The sequence below is a fragment of the Mustelus asterias genome, chromosome 4, assembly GCF_964213995.1.
Source record: "Mustelus asterias chromosome 4, sMusAst1.hap1.1, whole genome shotgun sequence".
Taxonomy (NCBI): domain Eukaryota; kingdom Metazoa; phylum Chordata; class Chondrichthyes; order Carcharhiniformes; family Triakidae; genus Mustelus; species Mustelus asterias.
The window spans coordinates 50,464,474-50,486,548 of NC_135804.1; the positions used below are offsets into that span (position 1 = coordinate 50,464,474).

At 40.9% G+C, this 22,075-nt stretch overlaps 1 protein-coding gene across 1 annotated transcript in view; it reads left to right on the forward strand.

The window, feature by feature from the left end:
* The window catches only part of LOC144493108 (BTB/POZ domain-containing protein KCTD19-like), a 104,250-nt gene that overhangs the window by 10,005 nt on the left and 72,170 nt on the right, over positions 1-22,075 (forward strand). Inside the window, exons 3-6 of the mRNA XM_078212009.1 lie at positions 2,758-2,949; positions 7,418-7,549; positions 8,766-8,988; positions 21,355-21,512. Of these exons, the coding sequence (XP_078068135.1) occupies positions 2,758-2,949; positions 7,418-7,549; positions 8,766-8,988; positions 21,355-21,512 (705 nt within the window). The remainder of the gene's footprint in view (positions 1-2,757; positions 2,950-7,417; positions 7,550-8,765; positions 8,989-21,354; positions 21,513-22,075) is intronic.

Here is a 22,075-nt window from a genome sequence, read left to right on the forward strand (position 1 = left end):
TAACTATAGGGGTAAAGTAGGATCAAAATGGGTAAGGACTTCAGATTTGAGTAAGACTTCTTTGGCTGATTGCATCCACTTCTTGTTTTGACACAAGGTTGTGCAATGGTTTCAGAATGTTGCCAAGTTTGGAACAAATCTCCCGTAATAGTTTAACAATCCTAGGAAGGAACCCAACTGATTAATATTCTGAGCTGCAGGTGCCAATGTAATAACCTTTGAAGGAGATTTATGAAGGTCAGTGGTGTCAATCACGTTGCAAATACTCAATGGAGGATTGGAAAAACTCACACATGTCCTGGACACTCAGATCAAAGTCTTGCAATCTCTTAAGAGTGGCATCCAAATTCCGAAGATGTTCATCTTCATCTCTTCCAGTGACTAGGATGTCTTCCAGATAACACTGGACTCTGCTCAGTCCACTCAGGATCTGATCCATTGCTCTTTGAAACAATGCTGAGGTGATACCAAATGGCAATCTTCAATACTGAAACAAGTCTTTCTGATTGTCACAGGTTCCTGTGACTTCTTGTCCACATTCATCTGCATATAAGCTTGACTCAAGTCAATTTTGCTGAAATGTGGGCCTCCAGCCTAACAAATCATTGATGGGTACTTTTTCATACATAACACTGGCTAAGCACAGGCAAATTAGAAGAGACCCCAGATAGAGGATCTGGGTCGAGGATCAAGGTCCACAGGCACAATCACCCAGAAAAGAGGGTGGCGAAAGACGCCAGAGGGGAGAACGAAAGAATTGTAAAATAGAAACAATGGTGACCTTGAAATCTCGCAAATCATTACAGATCCATTCTTCTTGATGACTGGAACTACTGTAGTGGTCCATTCACTAATGCTGACAGATTCCAAGACTCCCATCTTCATAAGTCGTTCCAAGACATCTTCCACCTTCTGCCTAACAGCATATAGTCTATACTATGCCCTCACGCATTTCTCTTGGTTTACTTATATTTTTAGTTTAACTGTAATCTTTCATGCTCCCTAATTCTCCCTCATAAACAACATTGTGCTTCATTAGAGCTTTTGTGAAGCCTGATTCTTCTTCAGTCATCATGTTGACTTCAGCCCAGTTCAGTCAGGTCTTCTTCAGCCATGTTTGACCATCAACGTGGGTAGTTGACCTTTACTACATTTAGAGCCAAATGGTTGCACAGCTACTTCGATGTGGCCCTTTAGTGGAACCGCTTCACCTGTGTATGTCTTCAGCACTATCCTTGATGGCCTCAAAGGAATGTATTTGAGTTTCTCCTTGTAAACAATCTGGCACTCGTGTCAACTTCCATTCTTACTGGCTGTCCATCCAACAGTGAGGTGACCCAGTATTGGTATGTTGCACCACTGATAGCTAGGAATTCAATGATAATTTCTCCTCAGACTGAGTTGCTATGCTTTTTTCGACCCTTTTATACAGCATTCTGTTGAAAAACTTTTTTGGTTTGTTCTGGTTTCTTATTTTTACTTAGAGCTTGCTTTTTCTAATAGCAGGCACACACTGTATCCTTTTTTTCCATAGTTTCACCATACCATATCTTTACACCAGCATTCATCTGCAGAATGTCCTGGCTTTGCATACCAGTGACATGTATGAAATTCAAAATTTTGAGTGTCGATTCAGCCGCTATTTTGTGTATTTAAATACAATTTGTTCATATATTTTAACGCTTGGCTTCTCGGGCTGCATTACACCTCTGAAGGTATTAAACTTTGACTTATTGTTGACTTGTTTCCATTTTGCAATTCTTTCGTTCTCCCCTCTGGTGTTTTTTGCCACCCTCTTTTCTGGGTGATCGTGCCTGTGGACCTTGATCCTTGACCCAGATCCTCTATCTGGGGTCTCTTCTAATTTGCCTGTGCTTAGCCATTTGTTCTTCTTGTGGTTACTGCTTTAAGAGCTGGAACCTTTTGCTTTGTTTTAACTTCATGTTGTCACTGCAACTGTCAGCTTTCTGTGCTGTGAGGTTCCTGCGCTTTCTGGATTTTGGTGGGCTCACCAGCAACATGACTGCTCTTTGTTTTAAAATGTTTAAAAACTTTCAAGGGAAGGACATTGCTTCTCTGAGGGATTCTTTCTTTTTTCTTAAGCTTGTGAACTCTCTTGATTTCAGAGGGAATTTTGCGTGTAGGGGCAGGAGATTAACATTGCAATTGTTTTTTTTATTGGTTCAGCAGCAGTTGAACTAACAAAAGATGTGGGTCCTGCAATTCCATAATGCATTGCAAAGTACAGCAAGCCAGACAGGGCATACAATACATAAAAGCATCATCTGAACTGGAATATCTTTTGTGAGCTGTAGAATGTGTACACCTTAATGCTAATTTGTGCACAATTGCAACCATGTTGACATATCTGTTACTATATTAAATAAAATCATTTCTAATAGCCACTCTATTAGCTAAGTTTTGAAATAGTTAGCAGATCATATTGTTATCCTATCAACTTTGCGTTTTGCTGGCAGTGCCTTCATTCAGCAAGTCAGTTTGCCTAGAATTGTCTTTCTGGTTTTACAAGGAGTAAGCAAGTCAATAGCTAAATCAACAAATTCAACACAACAGGAACCAACTTGAGACAATGGTAGCCCCTTCGACTCCATACCACATCCCTGTGACGCATTCATTCATTAAGCCCCCAGGGAAGGTATTTGATAAAATTTGTAAATATTTTGGAATGTGGTAAGTGCCAGCAGAAAATACATTTTTGTTTCAAGAAAATCAAGACCATATTTTCTTTTATTTCAGGATTACCTGATAAAGCTCCATTAGGACTGATAGACACACCACTGTTGGACACCGAAGAAGAGGTGCACTGGTATTTTCTTCCTTTAGACCTAGTGAAGAAATACCCTACTTTAATCACTGATGATAATCTGCTGTGGCTATGTGAAGGAGTTGTCCTGATAGAAATTGGATGGACTAATTTCCGATATATAGGTAGTTTAATGATCATCTGTGACATATTGATACTGCTTTTTAAACAGAAACAACTTGTAAATGTTCTCTCTTTTACCAAATATTTGCTGTTATTGAAATCTTATGTTAATTGAGTATTAGGGGGATCTGTGTCCATTATTCTCAGAGTCATAGAGGTTTACAGCATGGAAACAGGCCCTTTGGCCCAACTTGTCCATGCCGCCCTTTTTTTTTTACCCCTAAGCTAATCCCAATTGCCTGCATTTGGCCCATATCCCTCTATACCCATAGTACCCATGTAACTATCTAAATGCTTTTTAAAAGATAAAATTGTACCCGCCTCTACTACTACCTTTGGCAGCTTGTTCCAGACACTCACCACCCTCTGTGTGAAAAAATTGCCCCTCTGGACACTTTTATATCTCTCCCCTCTCACCTTAAACCTATGCCCTCTCGTTTTAGACTCCCCTACCTTTGGGAAAATATATTGACTATCTACCTTGTCTATGCACCTCATTATTTTATAGACCTCTATAAAGTCACCCTTCAGCCTCCTACGCTCCAGAGAGAAAAGTCCCAGTCTATTCAGCCTCTCCTTATAACTCAATCCATCAAGTCCTGGTAGCATCCTAGTAAATCTTTTCTGCACTCTTTCTAGTTTAATATCCTTTCTATAGTAGGGTGACCAGAATTGCTCACAGTATTCCAAGTGTGGCCTTACCAATGTCTTGTATAACTTCAACAAGACGTCCCAACTCCTGTAGTCAATGTTCTGACCGAGAAACCAGGCATGCCGAATGCCTTCTTCACCACTCTGTCCACCTATGACTCCACTTTCAAGGAGCTATGAACATATACCCCTCGATCTCTGTTCTGTAACTCTCCCCAACGCCCTACCATTAACTAAGTCCTGCCCTGGTTCAGTCTTCCAAAATGCATCACCTCGCATTTGTCTAAAGTAAACTCCATCTGCCATTCGTCAGCCCACTGGCCTAATTGATCAAGATCCCATTGCAATTGGAGATAACTTTCTTCACTGTCCACTATGCCGCCAATCTTGGTGTTATCTGCAAACTTACTAACCATGCCCCCTATATTCTCATCCAAATCATTAATATAAATGACAAATAACAGTGGGCCCAGCACTGATCCCTGAGGCACACCGCTGGTCACAGGCCTCCAGTTTGGAAAACAACTCTCTACAACCACCAGCCAATTTTGTATCCATTTAGGTACCTCACCTTGGATCCCGTGAGATATCACTTTATGCAACAACCTACCATGCGGTACCTTGTCAAAGGCCTTGCTAAAGTCCATGTAGACATCAACTGCACTGCCCTCATCTACCTTCTTGGTTACCCCTTCAAAAAACTCAATTAAATTTGTGAGACATGATTTTCCACTCACAAAGCCATGCTGACTGTCCCTAATCAGTCCTTGCATCTCTAAATGCCTGTAGATCCTGTCTCTCAAAATACTTTCCAACAATTTACCCACCACAGATGTGAGGCTCACTGGCCTGTAGTTCCCAGGCTTCTCCCTGCAGCCCTTTTTAAACAAAGGCACAACATTTGCCACTCCCCAATCTCCAGTGGGGAATATTCCAATATTCTGTGGGGAAAGTATTCTAATTTCTTGCCTTTTTTGAGGCATGTTAATTTTGTATGTCCTGCATCTATAAATGATTTCAGCAGCAGGGGGACAGTGAGGTTGAATCTTTGTATCAAGGAGATAATATGGATGTGGAAGCTTGATTCAGTGTCAAACAAGACCTTGATATTGTGGAGTGCAGTTCAACTGAAAACAGTGGCCAACGTAGTTGGTTCTGAGGGAATAAAAATAATGTCTTCAGTTTTCCTAGTGTTGAACTGGAGGAAGATGCAGATTATTCAAGATTGGATATTGGGCAGAAGTCTGACTACATGGAGACGGTAGAGGGATTGGAAGAGGTGTTGCAGAGGAAGGACTGAGTGATGTTGGTATGCTTGTGCAAACTGACATTTTTTTGGGGGAAGAGGTAGCATGTAGATATAGAAAAAGGGACTCTGTATGGATTCTTGGGAAACTCCTTGGATTTTTTTATGGGGGTAAGAAGAAAAGCCATTGGGTAGAGATGTTTGACTATAATTGGATAGGTGAGTGGAACCTGTAGAGCTGGACTGCAGGAAAAACATTAGACAAGGATGGTGTGACCAGTCATGTCAGAGGCTGCAGAGATTTTAAACATAGGATAAAATACAATGGTTACATTCTCAGAATGTTACTTTCTTTGGTTGGCAACAGAAACTCAATTAGAATCAAATCAAATTGTGGGTGAGTCAGCCTTGGATCTAGGAGATTGCAACTCTTTGGGGGTCAGTATACTTAATTCCAACCTGTTTGTGTACGACAAGCTCAATAGATCAACTGATCTGTTCTTGTCCATCATTTTCATATGTTTGAAAATTCCTGTTTGCAATCCTTGTATGATCCATCCCAAGTGATGTGAGGCTGCACATTCATTGTTGACATCTGTTCTTTTGTTCCTGGTAAGAATTAATGCTTACTAATTACATTGCTCTCCAGTATTGTTAAAAATCTATGATCAACCTGCTATTTTTCATTTTCTCTTTTCCAATTTCCAGTTTGATTTTCTCTCCTTACCCTTTCTGTCCTAAAACAGCTCACTGATCCTAGGATCTTTATAATGGTTAGCGACCTTGGTGACTTTTCCTGACACCCAATGAAGTGTCTATTTTTAATTTGTGTGATCCTAAACTCAATGTCAGTATGGCTATTTTGTCATGGGGACCATTAGAACCAAAAATAGCTCTCGTGGCATTCACAAGTATGCATGTGTAGTTATCATCACTGAATGAAGCAACATAAACCACAAATGAGTTTGCTCTTTGGTTTAGGAGTGTTGAGGCTAATTTTACATCAACATACTTCACTTCAGACTAAGGGTTAAGCCAAGGATCTTGTTGGTTTGTGAGATTCAGTTCTACGCTGAGTAACAGCCATTGCAGGAAGGGTTGAGCTTTCTTATTTCTGTTCATCCTCCTTTTAATGTCAGATAATCATATGGGGTCGAATTTTAAGAATATCGAGTGATCGGAGCTCGCAACCCTGAGAGTCGGCACCTAACATGCAGTGGTTGACTCTTGAATTCCCACTGCCATGGTAGGGGGCGATCACGGAGTCGGGGGGTAGGCCAGGAGGGGAGGAGTTTCTGGAGCTCCAATATCCCGGGGGGAGGGCTCCTCAACTCTGAGTCGGCCTTCAGAGTGAGGCCGAGATGGGGAAAAGTTTAAATATCACTTTCCCACCCTACTCGTACCTGCTCCTAAAAGTTAAGGCTGGGTGGTATTATGGAACCAGACATGAGACCATTTGACCGATCAAGTCCAGGCCAGTTCTTTGAAACAGCTTTCCAATTAGTCCTACTTTTCCCCCATCGCCCTCTTTTTTTTACCTTTTCGTTCACATTACATTCTACTAAATCTTGCAGTCCTCAGTGAATTTTTATTACTCTGAGATTATCCTGGAAAGTTAGGACAATCAGTCCATGGCTCTTTTTCTCCATGGTGAACCAGCTTCTTGAAGTTCTGTCCCTTAGCCTGACCTTTAAAATCCATTGCAAAGGGCTAACCTCTGCTGTTGCTCTGCTGCTCTGCTTATGACTGCTATTCCATCTTCCCACTCGGCTAATCTCAAATATCTTGTCACTTCCCAGTTTCACTTTTATCTACACTATTGATTCTCTGCAACCTCACCTCTTTCATATGTTCCATCCAATGCTCCTTTGATCCTCTCCTTGCCCAAATCTTGATGACTAATTGCCTTTCTTGACCATTTTCACACCAGCATTCCTAATTGCTGACTATATAGGGAACATCCTTTCTTTTGGCCTGTTCATCATCTCCTGTTCATTCCTAACCTGTAAGGTATTTGAATCTGTTGTCACTAATTCTATGAATCTTTCTTTAAAAACTTTCTGTTTGAATCCTTTCAGTCTGACTTTCACCTAGCTAGCATGAAACGTTCTAGTCAAAGTTGTAAATAATATCCTTTGTGACTGTTACATTAACTACCCTTCCGTGTTCTTAATATTTCCATGGCATTCAGTATGATGGATCACACTACCCTGTAATCAATTGTTTAAAATTGTGGAACTAATTTTGTGTAATTCCACTCTTAGCTGTCTCAATGCAGTCAATGGACCTCTAGCAACTATTTCTCCTCTTCCTCCCACAAAGATGTCTCCAAAGATCCCCAGATTCTACCTTGTTTCTGTTCCTCATCCACACACTATATTTTGGTAATACAGTCTTCCAGTCAACATTAATCTGTATGCTGATAACATCCAGCTCTAGTTCTTCATTCTTCCCCCAACTTACTTAAATTGCATAATAAAATCTATATGGAAAATTATTTAATTATTGCTGATGCAAGTGAATTAGAATCGAGTTAGAATTATAAACATGTTACAAAATTTAATTTTTTTAAGCAAATTTCCTTCAGACGGGGAGACTTCTTGTACCTGACAAATTTTCAGAAATAGATGTTCTTGTGACTGAGATGGAGATGCTTCAAATACCAGAACTCATCAAAGCTGTGAAATCATATAGAATGGACATAGGTGAGTCATATGCAGCCAAAGGATCTTTTAATAAATGTGTTAAACATGGGGGTGAGGAGGGAAATTTCAAAGGAGATGTGAGGGGCAAGTTTTTTTACAAAGAGTGGTAGGTGTCTGGAACGTGTTGCCAGTGGTGGTGGTAGTGGAGGCAGATGCGATGGGGCATTTAAGGGGCTTTTAGATAAGCACATGAATATGCAAGGAATAGAGGAATATGGACCAAAGGCATGCATAAGGGATTAGTTCAGTTTGGTATTGAACAGGCCCTTCGGCACAACATCTTGGGCCGAAGGGGCCTGTTCCTGTGTTGTACTGTTCTGTGTTCTATTGGGTTACCCAAATATGCATTTTATAAATGGGGAAATTTGAAATAGCTTTACTGTATTTATACAAAAATTTTAGGTTGTTTTCATTGCCAGCTGCTCATCATTTAACAGTAAAAACTCACAGGGTTAATTATGTGCATAGTTTTTGGATTGGTTTAAAAATGTTAATAGAATTGAAACTTAATATTAACAACTATTGACAGGTTGCTAAACTCATTGAGATAGCCACCCTAAAGTTGTGGTGATCAGAGCGGAAGCATAAACATAAAAAGAATAGGCTTTAATAATCCGACATTGGTGCTGCAATGATATTCTGAATTGCACTAATTTTAAATAACCAAACCACTTTAGTTGATTGGTTCAGATTATTTTTTTGTTAACCAAAATATGTCACTCATTGTTTGAAACCCAGTATTTATAATGGATAAGTGTAGCCACAATTTTTTTTAAAACCAGCATATTCAAGGGATAATGCTATTTTCGTAAATAAAATCCTGTACAGCCTCTAAGCTGCCATTAGTGTTTATTTTTTAAAAAGGCTTGCATTTATTAAGTGCCTTCCACAATCTCAGGACACCCCAAGACGCTTCATAGTGAATGAAGCACTTTTGAAGCATAGTTACTGTTATAATGTCAGAAACATTAAAGCACAATGGTTGCTGTGAATTTTGGGAATTGGGAGAGGCAAGGGTTAAAAAAAAAGTTAGTGGGATAGATTTTGAACAAGCTAAATTAGCATTTAAAAATCAAAATGGAAATGAAATTTGGGTGCTAATCTACAATGGAAATTTTATGCTTGGGCATAATGTTGAAAATCTTCCCTAAGATGTTTTGTGGCCACTTGAGGTCATTGGTTATGTAAATTAATTTTCATCTCTCTTTTATTGTAGGTGGTAGTTCCAAAGATGTCTCTATCCCTGTCAGTTCTATACATCATTCTGAAGGGAGTTGTAACTCTGTATGTGAAATGACAGATAAACCGTTATATGTCCTTGTCCTGGAGTTGTTAGTGAAATACCCAGATTCAGCACTAGGACAGCTTTCCATTGACAGCAGCCTTGATGGGATGAAACTATATATTTTTGGCAATGGAGTTCTTTTTAAACATGTCAGGTGCTTATATTAAGTTTAATGTTAACTGAATTTAATTCTAATTGCCTGCAGGCGCCAAGTGCCTTTGCCATCTAAAATGCTTGCACAATATTTATCCAATATCAAAGTTATTTTCATAAAATTAAGACATTTTTCAACCAATTTTAATCTTGTATTCACTGCTATAACAGAAGATCAAATTTGATCAAACAGTCATTAAGTTCATATAACAGTATGCTTTTCCTCCAGTAGTTATGAACAGCCCTGAACACACTTAAAAAAAAAACCTTGACTTTCTCAATGCTAACATTTACTCTGTCCCAGCTGTTTTGGAATTAATAACTCTTCAGTTTCAGGTAGGAGAGGATATGGTTCATCTAAAAGCAAGGCCTGCACAACATTCAGCCTTTAGCGATAAATGAAAAATAATATTAATAGCACACAAATGCGAGGCAATTACCATCTCTAATAAGAGAGAATCTACCCATCTCCCCTTGATGCCCCACCATCAACATCCTCGGTGTGACCATTGATCAGAAACCTAACAAAACCAGCCAGATAAATATTTTGACTACAAGAACAGGTGAAAGGCTGGGAATTCTGTTGTGCGTAAGCCATCTCCAGAGTTTTAAAAGACACAAGTTAGAAATAAAATGGAATACTCTCCACTTGCTTAGAGGAGTGCTGCTTCATAAACGGTTATGATGTTTGGCAGCACCCAGGCTAAAACAGCTTGTTTGATTGGCACCCCTTCTACCACCTTAAACATTCACACTCTCCACCATTGGCACACAGTAGCAGCAGTGTGTACCATCTACAAGATGCATCACACCTTCCAAATGTGTACCACCGAGAACAGGGATAGGCAAACCATAATTTGCGGGCCACATCTGGTCTGCAGGACCTTCTGAACTAGCCTGTGACCATTACATGGGTTCCAAGAGAAGTAATTCAAGGTAAGTTGACCAAGGATCTATGAGCAGATGTGAGCATTTCCCAAGGAGTGTCACTACTAAGTTAGAGGAGACAAGTGCACATGGAGGACCACAACACAAGATAAGTGTGCATTCAAAATTACTTACTAGATTACTGCAGTTTTGATTTGCATCATGGTGCTAATTCTTGTTGAGGTCTGGGGCCATGGGTACTGGCAGTCGTTTTGTCCCTTTTCTGAGTTGCAGTTCTTCATGTGCAGGCCTGCACAGTGAATGTTGGCAGGGTGTTTGGCACTGTAGTCAGACTCTGTATTGATGCTGAGGAAAGCAAAACAGCACTAGCTGCTGTCCTGGTTTAATCCAGCCAATATCAGAAATGAGGATTTGGACCTAGTATCTTCAGATTTGTGTTGACATAATAAACTGAACAGTGCCTTTACTCAGTAGGAATGGTTATATGTCTATAGTCTTATTAAAACATCTCTCTCTATGTCCTGTCAACTTTTTACATTATAATTTTTATAGCCATATTGATAATAGTATCAGCGATGAGAAGCTTCAGTTAAGTAGGGTGATGAGGGAATCTGGCATGTTCTCCTTGAAACAAGGTTATGGGTAGTTTTAATTGAGATGTTCAAAATCATGAAGCGTATTGATTAGGAAAATAATGAGAATTTCTAGTGGCAGAAGGATCGGTAACCAGGAGACAGCGATTCATGATAATTGGCAAAACAACCGTAGGTTAGCAGATTTGTAGACCCAGCAGAAATTTCACCTACAGTTTTGCTGGTTAATGGATTGAAACATAGGAGCATAGCAATATTTGGAGCAAGTTCCAAGATATGCAATCTTGGTGACCGTTCAACAAGTCCTTCCACCTTACTGGATGGATTCTAGGAACTGTGCATTTTAAACACTGGCATGCATTTTCAAGAATGGATGGTAAAACAAATCCTGTCACATCTCAATTGGTGGCATCTTGCCTCTGCGTCAGATGGTTCTTGCTTCCGGTCCCACCGTGGACTTGAGCATAAATATCAAGGCAGATGCTCCAGTATATTACTGAGGGATTGCCACGCTACTAGAGATGCTGGGGCAATTCTCCCCAAAAAAATTTAAGTGCCAAATTTGCATGGCAGGCTGGGAGAATGGCTCTCCGCCATCTTTCAGAGGAGATGTAGATTTAAAGACCCGATTTGGTCAAAACATCAAATGTTACTTTGGCTCTCGTATATGGACCTGATTGACTGCCCCTCTTTACAACAATTTTCTGGCATCTTCTAACTTTCTCTTACTGCAATTCACTGTTCCCTTAATACCCTGTAAACATGAAAAAATAGGAGATAAGTTTTCTTTTAAATGCTTATCAGCATAATGCGGCAAATATGCTGGATGGCAAGAGAATGCAAGAACATAACCTATCGTAACATTTTCTAACATTAAGATACCACCATCAAGGAAAATACAATCCAGAAGAGGTTACAACATATAAAACCAAGAAGTAAGATGTGGCCCCAGGTGAGGCCGCATCTAGAGTATTCCTTAACTCAAAAATATTTAGTTACTGGAAGAGGTACACGGGGGTAGCACATTTGATTCCAGAGCTTAAGGGAATGATGTATGAGGAAAAGAGAAAACTGAAGTTCTAAAAATTCTGAAGGATTTGAACAAATCTGAGGTAAATGGTTTACACCATCAGTGCAAAACAGGATTATAGCAAATCTGTAGTGTATCTGGTTTGGAATTTAAAACCCTGGCAAATGAACTGCCATGTGAAAAATCAGCTGCTAGTTTGCTTTGGGCTGGTTTTATGCTGCTCATAAAGACTAATTGGGCCCTCATTGAATCCAAATGAGCTTTCCTTGGGCAAGTTCTTTTTTCACTCACGGGCTGAGTGTACTTCTGGCAAGGGCAGCATTGCTGCCCATCCTTGATTGCCCTTGAGAAGGTGTTAGTGAGCCACTGCCTTGAACTACTGCCGTTCATGTGGAGTAGGTGCACCTGTAGTGCTGTTCGGGCGAATGTTCTAGGACTTTAACCCAATGACAGTGAAAGAATTATATATTTCCAAGTCAGGGTAATATGAGACTTTTGGAGGGAAATTTGCAAGATAAGATGTTCCCATGTGTCTCCTTATTTTCTAGGTGGTAGTGGTTATGGGATTAGAAAGTGCTGATGAAGGAGCCTTTGATTTACTAATATTTCAAAATATCTGCTTAATTTTCAAATGCTTGTGAAGACAAAATCTGGTCCTCCACTTAGTGAATGTATCTATATATATATATATTATATATATATATGATTCAGTTCATACCAATTTATGATTTGAGTTGAGGAGGAAGTTCTTAGAACATAAGAACATAAGAAATAGGAGCAGGAGTAGGCCATCTAGCCCCTCGAGCCTGCCCCGCCATTCAATAAGATCATGGCTGATCTGACGTGGATCAGTACCACTTACCCGCCTGATCCCCATAACCCTTAATTCCCTTACCGATCAGGAATCCATCCATCCGCGCTTTAAACATATTCAGCGAGGTAGCCTCCACCACCTCAGTGGGCAGAGAATTCCAGAGATTCACCACCCTCTGGGAGAAGAAGTTCCTCCTCAACTCTGTCTTAAACCGACCCCCCTTTATTTTGAGGCTGTGTCCTCTAGTTTTAACTTCCTTACTAAGTGGAAAGAATCTCTCCGCCTCCACCCTATCCAGCCCCCGCATTATCTTATAAGTCTCCATAAGATCCCCCCTCATCCTTCTAAACTCCAACGAGTACAAACCCAATCTCCTCAGCCTCTCCTCATAATCCAAACCCCTCATCTCCGGTATCAACCTGGTGAACCTTCTCTGCACTCCCTCCAATGCCAATATATCCTTCCTCATATAAGGGGACCAATACTGCACACAGTATTCCAGCTGCGGCCTCACCAATGCCCTGTACAGGTGCATCAAGACATCCCTGCTTTTATATTCTATCCCCTTCGCAATATAGGCCAACATCCCATTTGCCTTCTTGATCACCTGTTGTACCTGCAGACTGGGCTTTTGCGTCTCATGCACAAGGACCCCCAGGTCCCTTTGCACGGTAGCATGTTTTAATTTGTTTCCATTGAGATAGTAATCCCATTTGTTATTATTTCCTCCAAAGTGTATAACCTCGCATTTCTCAACGTTATACTCCATTTGCCATATCCTCGCCCACTCACTCAGCCTGTCCAAATCTCTCTGCAGATCTTCTCCGTCCTCCACACGATTCACTTTTCCACTTATCTTTGTGTCGTCTGCAAACTTCGTTACCCTACACTCCGTCCCCTCCTCCAGATCATCTATATAAATGGTAAATAGTTCTTCCTAGGGCTGAGAGTCTTTTGAACTCCTTGCCACAGAAGGCCTTGGGGGCAGAGTCCTTGTGTATATTTAAGGCTGAGATGGATAGGTTTTTGATCAGTTGGGAATCGAGGGTTATGGGGAAAGGAGAGGAAAGTGGACGTGAGGAAAGTTGGATCTGTTGTGATCCTATTGAATGGCGGAGCTGGCCCCAAGGGCCAAACAGCCTACTCCTGTTCCTATTTCTTATGGTCTTATTTGATGGAGCAGCTGAAAATGGGCCTAGGACACCATCCATCAGGTGACATGGTGACACACTTCTGCCCCAGTGCCAGGGACTCGGATTCAATTCCGGTCTTGGATGACTGTGTGGAGTTTGCTCGTTCTCCCCGTTTCTGCGTGGGTTTCTTCCAGGTGCTCTGGTTTCTACCCACAGTCCAAAGATGTGCAGGTTAGGTGACGTTGGCCACGCTAAATTGCCCCTTAGTGTCCCAAGATGTGTCGGTTAGGGGGCTTCGCAGGGAAAGTAATTGGGGTTGCAGGGATAGGGCATGGGTAGTGGTGCTCTCTGTTGGAGAGTTGGTGCAGATTTGATGGGCCAAATGGCCGCCTCCTGCACTGTAGGGATTCTGGGATACCCTGAGGAACTCCTGCAATGATGTCCTGGAACTGAGATGATTGATTTCCAACAACCGCAACCATCTTCCTTTGTGGTACCTATGAGACATTTCCCCTGAACACCCATTGACTTCAGTTTTGCTTGGATTCTTTGATGCCACACTCAGTCAAATGCTGCCTTGATGTCAAGGGCAGTCACTTTCGCCTCACCTCTGGAACTCCGCTCTTTTGTTCATATTTGAACTAAGGCTATAATGAGACCAGGAACTGAGTAGAAGCCAAACTGAGTATCAGTGAGCTGGTTGTTGCTAAGCAAGTGCTGCTTTATAGCACTGTTGATGACTCCTTCCATCATTTTACTGATGATTGAGAGTAGACTAATGGGGTAGTGATTAGCTGGGTTGGATTTCTTCTGTTTTTATGTACCGGATATACCTGGGCAATTTCCCACATTACCAGGTAGATGCTAGTGTTGTAGCTTTACTGGAACAGCTTGACTTGGGATGTGGCAAATTCTGGAGCACAAGTCTTCAGCACTATTGCTGGAATAATGTCAGGGCCATATCCAGCATATCCAGTGTTTTCAACCGTTTCTTGATATCAAATGGAGTGAATCGACTTGGCTAACTCTAGCATCTGTGATGCTGGGAACCTCAGGAGGAGGCCAAGATGGATTATTCATTCACCACTTCTGCTGAAGATTGTTGCGAATGCTTCAACCTCATCTTTTGCACTGCGAAGCTGGGCTCCCATATCATTGAGGATGGGGATATTTGTGGAGCCTACTCTTCCAGTGAATTGTTTAATTTTCCAGCATCATTCACTACTGGATGTGGCAGGACTGCAGAGCTTGGATCTGATCTATTGGTTGTGGAATCACTCGGCTCTGTCTATATTGCATGCTGCTTATGCTGTTTGGCATGCTTAATCCTGTGTTGTAGGTTTACCAGGTTGACACCTTATTTTCAGGTATGCCTGGTGTTGCTCCTGGAAGGCCCTCCTGCACTCTTCAATGAACCAGGGTTGATTCTCTCGGTTGGCTTGGTGCTAATGGTAGAGTAGGGGATATGTCCTGTCATGAAGTTGCAGAGTGTAGTCGAGTACAATTCTGCTCCTGCTGATGGCCCGCAGAGCCTTATGGATGCCCAATCTTGAGCTGCTATATTTGATATCTATCCCATTTACCATGATGGTAGCGTCACATTACCATGGAGGGTATCCTCAGTGTAAGCAAGAACTATGTGGTGGTCATTCCTACCAATACTGTCTTGGACAGATGCATCTGTGGCAGACAAATTGGTGAAGATGAGGTCAAGTAGGCTTTTCCTTCTTTTTGGTTCTCTCATCCCTTCCACAGACACAGTCTCGCAGCTATGTCTTTTATGACTTGGACGGTAGTGGTGCTACCAAGCTACTCTTGGTGATGGATTTTGAAGTCCCCCACCCAGAGTGCATTCTGCCACCCTCAACGCTTCCTCGAAAGTGTTGTTCAACATGGAGGAGTACTGATAATCAACTGAGCGGAGAGGGGGGAGATGTGGTAACTGATAATCAGCAGGAGGTTTCCTTGTCTGTGTTTGACGTGATGCTATAAGACCTCATGGGGTCCTGAGTTGATAGTTGAGGGCTCCCAGTGCAACTCCCTCCCGACTATATACCACTGTGCCGCCACGCCTGCTGGACTGCCCTGTTGATGGGACTGGAAATACTCGGGGATGGTGTTGGTGGTGTCTGGCACATTATCTCTAAGGTATGATTCTGACTGTCTGATTATGTCAGGCTGTGGCTTGACTAGTCTGTGACATATCTCCCAATTTTGGCACAGGCTGTTGATAATGAGGACGTTGCAGGTTCGACAGGGCTGAACTTATTGTTGTTTCTGGTCCAAAAGCCGATGCTGAGTGGTACATCCAATTCTATTCCTGACAGATATTGTAGCTGTTGGATACAACTGAGTGGCTTGGAAGGCCATTTAAAAGTCATGACATTGCTGTGTGTCTGGAGTCACATGTAGGCCAAATCAAATAAGGACAGCAGATTTCTTTCCCTTAAGGACATTAGTGAACCAGATTGGTTTTTACAACAATTGGCAATTGAACTTTTAATTGTCATTAAACTTTTACTTCCAGATGCTTATTGAATTCAATTTCCACCATCTGATGACACAGCAAGACAAGTTGCTGAAGAGGGAATTGGTAGGGGTGGGGAAGGCTTCCAAGGGTTGACCATATCAATCTAGGATGTTCAGGGAGCAGTTCTACCTGTAACTTAATGAGGAACAGTTTGTCAGACCTCTGCATTTCAGTAATGATGTCCTCACTGATATCTGTTTCAGCGACAATTGGAATCTCAGAGCAGGACAAAGACTGCAGGGGCTGTGAAGGTGGCCATGAATTTCTATGCATCAGGTGCCTTCCATGCTGGAGTAGGTGATATTTGCAACATCTTCCTGTTTGTTATCCACTGTTGCAGGAGAATGTAAGAGCATTAGAACTAGGGAGTCAAAATAGATCATTTGGCCCCTGATCTGATTGTGGCCGTAACTCCACTTTCCTGCCTGCCTTCCTTGTCCCTTGTCGATTTAAAAATTTGTCTAACTTCACCTTGAATATATTCATTGACCCAGCCTCTACTGTCCTTGGGGTTGAGAATTCCAAAGTTTAGTGACCTGAGCAGAAATTCCTTCTCTCAGTCTTGGAGACCCTTTACTTTGAAACTATGCTGCCTGGTTCTAGATTCCCTATGAGGGAAAACATTCAGCATCTAACCTGTCAAGCCCCCTCAGGATCACATAGGTTTCAATATGATCATCCATTGAGTACAGGGATTCTATGATACAGGTTCAATTTTTGCTCTTAAGAAAAACCCCTTCATCTCTGGAATCAATTTGATAAACCTTCTCTGAACTGCCTCCAATGCAATTATACCTTCCCTGAAATAAGTAGATTAAAACTGTGCAGGTACATTTGGTGTGGTCTCAGCAATGCCCCACACAGTTGTAGCAAGACTTCCATACATTTATACTCCATTCCATTTGCCTTTCTAATTACATGCCGCACCTCCATCTCTTTGTACCACATTCTCTATTTAAATAATATTTTGATTTTTTATTCTCCTTGCCAAAGTGAACAACCTCTCATTTCGCCACATTATACTACATCTAGCAATTTTCTGTATATTTATCTATATTCCTTTGCAGACTCTGTGTCCTCACAATTTTTTTCAAACTGTCAGCACATTTGGCTATAATACAGTTGATTCCTTCAACCACATCATTAAGTTAGATTGTCAGTGGTTAAGCATCAAACCTGTGACACGCCACAAATTACAGTTGACCAATCCGAAAATGACACATTTATCGTGACTGTTTCTTGCTAGTTAGCTAATTCTTCATCCATGCTAATATATTACTGCCACACCATGAGCTCTTATCATGTGTAACAACTTTTTGCATGGTATGTTATTGAATGCCTTTTGGAAATCCATATACACTTCATCTCAGAATTTCTGCTCAGGTCACTAAACTTTGGTTTCTGTTTTACCTCTATCCTGCTTGTTACTTCTTCAAAGAAGTCCATTAAATTTGTCAAAATCTATGGCCAGAATTCTCTGGTCTCGCACTCCCTGCTACTGCTGCCAACAAGAATGAAGAATTTTGCACTCAACCAAAACACCATTCATTGCAGGGGGGACAGGAGAATCCCAGCTGTAGGTTAGGTCATAGAATTCCAGCCTATATCCCTTTCATAAAACCACATTGACTCTGCGTGATTTTTATTATGACTTTTTAAATGTCCTGCCAATACTTCCTTAATGGATTCCAGCATGTCCCATGATGGATGTTAGGCTAACTGGCCTGTAGTTTTGTGCTTTCTGCCTCTTTCATAGAACATAGAACAGTACAGCACAGAACAGGCCCTTCGGCCCACGATGTTGTGCCAAGCTTTATCTGAAACCAAGATCAAGCTATCCCACTCCCTATCATCCTGGTGTGCTCCATGTTCCTTTCTTGATTCTGCGGTTTTCCAATCCACTGAGACCGTTCCAAAACATAAAGAACGTTGGAAGATTACAACAAATGCATCCACTGTCTGCACCACTTCTTTTAAGACCCTGGGTTTTAAAAGGCCATCAGATCCAGGGTATTTATCATCCATTAGTTCCCATTAGTTTTTCTAGTACCTTTTCTCTAGTGACAATGATTATTTTAAGTTCTCCCCTTTCCATTTTCTCTTTGATTTTCCTCTATTGGGATGCTTTTGTGTCTTCGGCTGTTCAAATCCTCTGCCGTTTCTTTATTTCCCATTATTAATTCCCCAGTCTCGTCCTCTAAGGGACCAATGCTTACTTTAGCTCCTTTTTATGTTCTTATTTCTTTCTAATTTGCACTCCTATTCTAATTTCTCCTTTTATGTCATCTTTTTGTTGATTTCCCAATCTTCTGGCCCACCATTAATCTTTGCAACATTATATACCCTTTTTTTTCCAATTTGATACGATCCTTTGAGTTAGCTATAGATGGTGCATTGTTCTCATAGTCTTTCTTAATAGAATGTACCATTGTTGAGAGTTATTAAATATCTCCTTAAATATCTATTGCTTCACTACCAGCGCTTCCTTAATAATTGATCCTGGCATTTTCCCATGATAGACGTTAGGCAAACTAACCTGTAGTTTTGTGTTTTCTGTGATTTTAACTCTTAATGCAGCAAGACCTGAACAACATTCAGGCTTGGGCTAGTGTCAAGTAACATTTCAACCACACAAGTGCTAGGCAATGATCATCTGCAATAAAAGAGGGAATCTAAACATTTGCCTTTGATAATTAACAGCAATACCAATCCCCCATTTTGATAGGTTATTATTGATCAGAAACTTAACTGAAACAGCCATATAAATACTCTGGCGAGGAGAGCCCATCAGAGGCTGAAATTCTGTAGCCAGTAACTCACCACCCCAAAAGCAAGTGCAGCATCTATACGACACAAGTCAGGAATGTGATGGAATACTCTCCACTTGTCTGAATGAGGTGTAGCTCCAACAACACTGATGAATCTCAACACCATCCAAGACAAAAGTTGCCTGCTAACTCGGCACCCTACCCACCACATTAAACATTCACTCCCGCAATGCATATTGGCAGCAGTTTGTACTGTAGCAATTTGCCGAGGCTCCTTTAACTGCATTTCCCAAACTCTCCGCCTCTATTACCTAAAAGAACAAGGGTAGCAGGCACATGGGAACAGCTTTGCCTCTAAGTACCCCTCAATCTCTCACCACCCTAACTCAAATATTTTGCTGCTGCTTCACAATCGCTGGGTCAAAGTCTTGGAATTTCCTCCTGAACAGCACTGAGAGAGTCAGTGGGAGCAGTCAGTGGGAGGTTAGACGATAAATAGTAGCCTAGCCAGTGATGCTCTCACTCCAAAAATAAATGAATGAGGAAAAAGGCTGGGGTAATATTCCAAAGAGTAAATTAAGTTAACATTTCAGTCGAATGTAATTCACTCATGAAGAACTTATTTGATGGGTACAAACAGGAAAGGTTCTTAACATAACCATAAGGCGGATCACATACCCATTATAGATTGAAACTAATGGAAGAAAATCTGGCAGCTTCTATAATGAATATATTAGATTGCCACCTAGGAGGTGAAGGTGAAATTTTTTTCCCCCAAGTATTTGGGGTTTATACATATTTTTTCACATCGCTCCACTAAATAGACATTGATATGTTGTCTTAGAAAAAAGGGTATACTTTATTCTTAAATTACTCTGAGCCATTATGAAGATCCTTTGCATTCATCACTTGTGGAATATTCCAGTTTTGTTTAAGATATTAGTGTAGAAATGTAATCATGTGAATTGGAGCATGATTCCGGTGCAATGCCTGCTGCACAATAATGTGGATGGTGGCAGAATTACGACAAATTGGCTTAGTACCAGTTGTAGCTCCAAAGCCAGCTCACCCCCCAGTCAGAGCACTGCAACAAGATCAACCAGTTTGAACACTGGCCAAGGTATTTGAGAGAGTGCAGGATAGATAGTGGGCAATTGGGAGAGGGGGTGCACAGGAACAGAATCAGGAAAAGTACCCAGTTGCAACACATCTGAGTAGAGTTACTTAGAGGTCCAATCAAAAAATACAGCTAGAACTATAAATTTTAATACTGGCATTCATACTTAAGTGTGAAAGAGAAAAACATGACCTATAAACTTGCAGACTAAAATAGGGATGTAAGGATCCAATGGGCCAGATCACTGAAGCATGCTCACTCTGGACCTAAAAATGATCCAACACTATAGTTAAGAAAGCCCACCAACGCCTCTACTTTCCCAGAAAACTAAGGAAATTTGGCATGTCAGCTACGACTCTCACCAACTTTTACAGATGAACCATAGAAAGCGTTCTTTCTGGTTGTATCACAGCTTGGTATGGCTCCTGCTCTGCCAAAGACCGGAAGAAATTACAAAAGGCTGTGAATGTAGCCCAATCCATCACACAAACTAGCCTCCCATCCATTGACTCTGTCTATACTTCCCGCTGCTTCGGCAAAGCAGCCAGCATAATTAAGGACCCCACGCACCCCGGGCATTCTCTCTTCCACCTTCTTCCATCGGGAAATAGATACAAAAGTCTGAGATCACATACCAACCGACTCAAGAACAGCTTCTTCCCTGCTGCTGTCAGACTTTTGATTGGACCTACCTTGCATAAAGTTGATCTTTCTCTACACCCTAGCTATGACTGTAACACCACATTCTGCACTCTCTCATTTCCTTCTCTATGAATGGTATGCTCTGTGTAGCACGCAAGAAACGATACTTTTCACTGTATGCTAATATGACAATAAACCAAATCAAATGTTGAACATACGAAAATTGGGAAGTAATGCCTTTGTGAAATTTGTGAAGGACACATCTTGTCCATGGTTAGTTTCTTCAGGCGCTCAGCAGCCAAACCAGTCCTTAAGCAGTCCTTAAAGAGACTGCTAGAGGCTAACACCAGAAAGGGAAGTTTTAATATTTTACTTAATGTGGTGATAGAGGGCTGGCTCCTCAATAAATTGGTGGAATGCAGCCAACCACAGTGCATGGTGGTCCTCATTAGGTGTGTTGTAGTGCACCTGGATCACGCTCTAATTCGAGTGCAATCAAATTTTTAAGCTCATATTTTAACTATAGTTTTAACATTTCAGAAATGATTAATGTAAACAAGATTACGTCATCAGAAGTGGATGGTTTAAGACTTCATATACCCTTATGATTTTATTAGCAGATTATACATTTCCAGGATTTTCCTACTTATTTTTCTAAACATTTAAGTTTAAATGTGGTAATGTGGCCAATGCAAAATCAAAATAATTTATTCATTCATTCAGTCTCAATTACAGTGTGGAGTGTTATGTTTATAAATTAGATATTTGAATTGTTGTTGTTTTCTTTCTTATTTGCTTTTGCTTAAGTTTGTTGACCTAACTGGAAGAGGTTGACATTATTTATGTCTTCAGAAGCTGGCTGGGGACATGCCGTCTACCGTTGACTGAAGATGTATCTCAGATGTGTGCAGTTTGTGTATTTTTGGATCGACATGACAGCCTGTATCAGCCTGTAAAAGATGCTATGCGACTGTACCTACAAAAAAGGAAAAAGGAGACAATTGAATCAAGCTATAATATAAGTAAGTTGATTTAAAATGCAATACTACTATCACACTGTAAGATGTAACCCATGGTAGGTTACTCTACGGTTCAAGCATGAGAATTAAGAGCAATCAGGTGGCTATACTCAAAACCTCACCTTAAATACTAATGAATACTAAATTTGGCAGGAATACTAATTAACAATACAATACATCCATTAGCAATATGGCTGTTACTCACAAATACATTACAAACCTTCCAGTGAGGGTTCACCTCTTGCCAAGCATACTCTTCAGCAACTGACCAAACTGCTCAACTTAAGCACTGAATATCTCTGAATTCAACCAGGGATCAGACTATTTTGAATTTGGCAATATGTAACAGGCAGATTTAGTAAACAGATTCAAAGTAATAGATCCTCTAGGAAATGATGACCATAACAAGGCATTCAGTTTGAGTGAGAAATTTGGGTCAGAAACAAATGTACTAAACTTAAATAAGGGTAATTACAAAGGAATGAGGGCATATGCTGGAGTGGACTGGGAAAGGAATTTAATAGAAAAGACAGTTGATCAACAATGGCAAATAT